This window comes from Sinocyclocheilus grahami, unplaced genomic scaffold (assembly GCF_001515645.1).
Source record: "Sinocyclocheilus grahami isolate Dianchi unplaced genomic scaffold, SAMN03320097.WGS_v1.1 scaffold659.1, whole genome shotgun sequence".
Classification (NCBI taxonomy): Eukaryota; Metazoa; Chordata; class Actinopteri; order Cypriniformes; family Cyprinidae; genus Sinocyclocheilus; species Sinocyclocheilus grahami.
In genome coordinates this window covers 443,121-448,172 of record NW_015505838.1, presented here as the reverse complement: position 1 = coordinate 448,172, position 5,052 = coordinate 443,121, and the positions used below count along the sequence as shown (strand labels likewise).

Sequence of the window (5,052 nt, the reverse complement as noted above, 5' to 3'; positions counted from 1 at the left end):
ATATATATATATATATATATATATATATATACACACACATGCTGTAATTATTTTCTTAACCCACTTAAACAACAGTCAGCCACTCCTTAAAACAATTTGTCAACTTTTATTAAAAACCGTACAGAGCACAACATTTACAAATATGATTTGGAATAGACTGGAACCGTTCAGTAGCTCTTTGCTGTTTCATATGATTCAGGGAAGGCCAGACTCTTGTGTCCTGAACCCATGACCAATGGTAGGATTCCAGCATTTGGCACCACGTTCCATGAGAGAGTGAGAGTGATGTTCTTATTCGACCTGTATTAAAAATAGAGCAATATTAAGAGAGATTAGTCAATTCCTATCCTATACCTTTCAGTTTTTTATGTCAAATATCTTGTCCAATATCTCGTTCCTACCCCCACGTTCATGGCATGAAAATACTATTGAAATTATAATTTGAAAAATACTTTATATTGACTTTTTTATATGATCTGACTTTTTATTAATGCAGTTCTGCTTATGACAACCATCTGTGTCTCCCAGTGGTTTACATGCACAGTTTAGCATTATGTGATTAATTTACAACAAAAGAAAAAAATAATGCCTTCATTATTATCTATTATCTATAAAGTCATTTATTTGACTTGCATTACATAATGAAATTGAACAAGCTCAGTGCGGATTCATTTTCAAATAATTATTTTTCGTGAATGTGTGCAAAGGATTGTGGGAAACAGAAGAATGCGAAGGATAAACCGGATACATCCTTCAAAACAGGCCAAACGAAGGACACAAAACAAAGACTGACTACTAATGATCCTTCAAACTGAGACGTCCTTCAACAGGGCTTGAGGACGTGGCAGACGAGACATGAATGGGTCACTGAATCATTGGCTTACTCGATTTGTTCAAAAAAGTGGATTCAAATATATATAATATAATATAATATAATATAATATATATAACAAATGTATATATAAACAAGTTTAAAATAGTGAAAGAAAATAAAAAATAAAGAAAAAGCAACTAACCTTAGACCATTCCCATCATCAAAAAAGAAGTACTTGGATTTAACATCCCTCAGGTTTAGTTTGGTGTTGTCACCTCTCAAGACAATCTTGTCCCATAGCACCACCTGGTTCAGTGCCTAGCATGGGATAAAGACTCTTTACTGATATGAAAATCACAAACAGGTCTGAAATATTACAGTCTACAACACAACAAATACCCAGCTCTCAAAAAATGTTCATTAAAAAAACAGTTAATTGTATTTGCCAGGCCCACTGACTCCCTGGATAGACTGAAGTGCTCAAGACTTACATTGCTTTTGGTTGAATATTCAGCAGTCAGGTAAAGAAAGAGCTCCTTTACATTCCAGTCAAATATGGGCTGCAGATGTTATAAAGCAGTTAAGGCAAATAATGCAAATCTAGTTCTAGGTGTAAACTGCACTACAAAACTGAATCTGGCACATATACCACAAAAAGGCATTTACAAATTCTGATGAATGGTGCACTGAGGTGGCATAAATTACGGTGGCCGAGAAGTGCAAAGCAAATCACAATTCTGAAAACAAAATAACAAATTACAAATGCAAATGCAAGTCTAAAAAACAAAATAACAATTCAGAAAGCACAACAACAATTCAGAAAACATTATAACAAGTCAGAAAACACAATGACAAATTCGAAAACAAAATAAGTCAGAAAACACAATGACAAGTCCGAAAACTAACTTACAAGTCAGAAAACACATCGACAAATCAGACAAACCGGAAAAGGTAGGTATGGTTTGAGACAGCGCCATTGGTTTGGGATTACATTACATTTACATTTAGCAGACGCTTTTATCCAAAGCGACTTACAAATTATTACTCACCGCTGACTGGACGAGACATCTGTCAATCAGCGTATACAGGGAAGAACCAGCCGAAGAACAGCAGAGTCGTGGTAGAAAGTTCGGAGATGGTATTAAAGTAGCTCAGTTTAAATGTATTGTATGAACTGCCCTTACTCTGGAATTAAAAATACGCGGTGTCTATTTACATTTAGTTAAAAGTGGATGCAACTCATCAGCTCCAGTGGCAAAAGGCGGGATCGAACCCGGGTCGATCGCATCAAAAAGTCAACGACACGCGCTTCTCCATCTGTGCCACTGGAGCTGATGTTTTACAGCCACTTTTAACTAACTGTAAATATACACTCCGTATTTTTTTATTCCATAGTAAGGGCAATTCATACAATACATTTAAACTGAGCTACTTTAATACCATCTCCGAACTTTCTACCACGACTCTGCTGTTCTTCGGCTGGTTTTTCCTGTATACGTTGATTGACAGATGTCTCGTCCAGTCAGCGGTGAGTAATCCCAAACCAATGGCGCTGTCTCAAACTATACCTACCTTTTCCGTTTTGTCTGATTTGTCGTTGTGTTTTCTGACTTGTAAATTTGTTTTCGAATTTGTCATTGTGTTTTCTGACTTGTTACAATGTTTTCTGAATTGTTGTTGTGCTTTCTGAATTGTTATTTTGTTTTCAGAATTGTGATTTGCTTTGCACTTCTCGGCCACCGTAATAAATGCATTTACACTGGAATTACATGTGCAGGAAAAATGGTAAATATAAAACAGCGAATAAAGAAACCTTAAATAAAGGAAAAACTGAAACTTTGGAAGCTTTTTTTCCACTACAGGATAAAAACTTTATCAAGTAATTCCGCATTTTCTTCTCAGAATTGCACGTTTAGGCTATATCTCACAATTTTATTGTTTTTCCTTGCATTTACAAAATATAAACTCAGAACTTCAAACTATAAAAAGTTACAATTACCTTTTCTGTTTTTTATTCCATGGCTGGATAAAAACTTTAATAAATAAGAATTCGAACAGTTTTTCCTCACAATTCCAAGTTACAACTTGCAATTCTGACTTTTTTTTTTCTTCTAAGAAATGCAATAAAAAAGTCTGAATTGTGAGTCACAATTACTCTTTTTTTTTCTCATTGCATAAACGGGCTTCCGTAGAAACTGCAGCCTATAGTAGTGGTTTAAATTTAATTACATTTAATTTATTTATTTTTGGCATCTACATGGTGGTAATTTTGTGGCACAGCAGTGGTCTGTTCTGTCAAAAGGATATTAGCAGAGACGTCAAATGTCACAAAGCCCAAGTCACTCCTCTCTCGTGGTCCTGTGAAGTCGTCTACATTTTTACTGGAGAAAGAGACAGAAGATGAGAGGGTAAGTAAAGTGCCTCTCTGCTTAGATGTGTGTGACAAGATGAAACTACATTTAAACCTGCAACCTGACAGCCCATTCACATTAAAAATGTACAAAAGTAAATAAAATAATAGCAAAAATAAAATACATGCTAACAGGGAATCCTATGACAGTATAGTGTTTTCTATCTTTTAAAGTTTTCAGATACAGATCAAAATATTGATGAAAAATTCTCTATATTCGTTTAATTTGCATAGCCGATGTGCTGCACTGCTATTGGCCGCCAGGTCAGCAGCATCCACAAGTCCCATATGCTGCAAAATCAATAGATTCTGAAACGGACGATGGTGCCTCGTGTATATCAAATATGTTTTGATTAAATTAACACTGATTTCATATCGCTCCTGTGGACGCAGACTCAGAAACGCTGCAGTTAACTTACATCATGACTTTGGATACGCGTATATCCACCGGTATGCTTCTGTCTTTGAAGGCTGTGGTAATAAAGCATCCGAATGTGAGAGCTGCCATCACACTGAGAGAGAAGGCGAAGAGCGAGTTCGCCCTCGACAGTACTGTATTCATGATTCAATTTGACGATGGTGCCTCCTTTATATCAAATATGTTTTGATGAGATTAACACTGATTTCATATCGCTCCTGTGGACGCAGACTCAGAAACGCTGCAGTTAACTTACATCATGACTTTGGATACGCGTATATCCACCGGTATGCTTCTGTCTTTGAAGGCTGTGGTAATAAAGCATCCGAATGTGAGAGCTGCCATCACACTGAGAGAGAAGGCGAAGAGCGAGTTCGCCCTCGACAATACCGTATTCATGATTCAATTGAGTTCTGATCAAACTACAACAATGTATTGCAAAACAAAGATATATTGTAACGCTCCGAGCGGAGGTACAGAGCAGGAAGTGAGGCAGTTAAAAGATGATTCGGAAGCAAGACCTACTTCCTGTTTCAGTTTGGAAAGTGCATACTGACATCTAGTGTTCAGGCAGTGGAATTGCATCAACAGTCAAAGAGCAACGTCTTTTTCATGTGGGTCAAGTATACAACGGTTTTACAAAAATGTAAATTTAACAGAAAAATGTTTACATAACAACTACTGATTAAAAGTCTATATTACTTAAAAAAAAAGCCTCCTGCAGGAAATGACCCTGATCATTTGTGTATGTGGATCCCCCCCCCCCAAATACAATTTGTAAAAGAAAAATAAAAGATTATTTTTATTTGTCCACAATAAGCTTTTATGAGAAGCTGATTCACCTGTTATAATGTCTACTAGTACACATGTGTGTAGAAATATTAATGTCTCCTATAAATGTGCTGTTTTTAACATATTTCCTCACCACTTACACAAACTTAAAACATATAAAAGCAAAATTAAATAAATGCTTGTAAAAATCCTTTCGGCGTAAATTACTGTATTAATACTCATCATAATATGATAAAGCTCCCATGGATCACATGATCAACCAAATAGGCTACTTCTGGCTTCATTGCTGTCATGAGGGTGATCATGGCTGATTGTGAACAGGGTATTTTTTCTGCAATGGCAATGGTACATAAACAAAAATACTTTCAAAATACTGTCATCTGAGGCTATTACTCTGTAGCAACAATATGTTAAAATACAAAGAGTGTAATGAAAACAAAGCTGCCACAATGTATCATGAGACAAACATCCCAACAAATGACAACAGTTATATTGTTATGCCTCAGTCAAGTGTCCCATTTTCCACTAGCTAAAAGTACAGCTGCCTTATTTCATCTCTACTCTGGGCCCAGCTGCCTTGGGGAATAACTGGGCTGGCCTGGCATATGATCCCCATCA

General features: G+C 36.2%; 1 protein-coding gene across 3 annotated transcripts; it reads right to left on the bottom strand.

Annotated features, from left to right (window-relative positions):
• Positions 1–79: 79 nt before the first annotated feature.
• On the bottom strand, positions 80–4,167 carry LOC107558782 (signal peptidase complex subunit 3-like). 3 transcript variants are annotated; one of them, XM_016242464.1, is made up of 6 exons: positions 4,022–4,167; positions 3,644–3,766; positions 3,122–3,195; positions 1,306–1,382; positions 1,017–1,132; positions 81–300 (listed from the first exon to the last, which is right to left on the bottom strand). In XM_016242464.1, the coding sequence occupies exons 1-6, from the start codon at positions 4,039–4,041 to the stop codon at positions 168–170; spliced, it is 543 nt and encodes a 180-aa protein (XP_016097950.1). In that variant the 5' UTR covers positions 4,042–4,167; the 3' UTR covers positions 81–167. The 3 variants fall into 3 exon arrangements, with proteins under 3 accessions (XP_016097951.1, XP_016097949.1, XP_016097950.1); XM_016242465.1 differs by lacking the exon at positions 3,644–3,766 and having other exon boundaries at positions 80–300; positions 3,899–4,167; XM_016242463.1 differs by lacking the exon at positions 4,022–4,167 and having other exon boundaries at positions 80–300; positions 3,644–3,786.
• Between the last annotated feature and the right edge of the window lie 885 nt (positions 4,168–5,052).

Coding starts and splice junctions, on each gene's coding strand:
- LOC107558782 (XM_016242465.1), bottom strand. CDS start 4,041: ATGAATACGGTATTGTCGAGGGCGAACTCGCTCTTCGCCTTCTCTCTC. Junction 1,133..1,305: donor AATATTCAACCAAAAGCAAT/GTAAGTCTTGAG, acceptor ATCCCATGCTAG/GCACTGAACCAGGTGGTGCT. Junction 301..1,016: donor GATGATGGGAATGGTCTAAG/GTTAGTTGCTTT, acceptor TTTTTAATACAG/GTCGAATAAGAACATCACTC.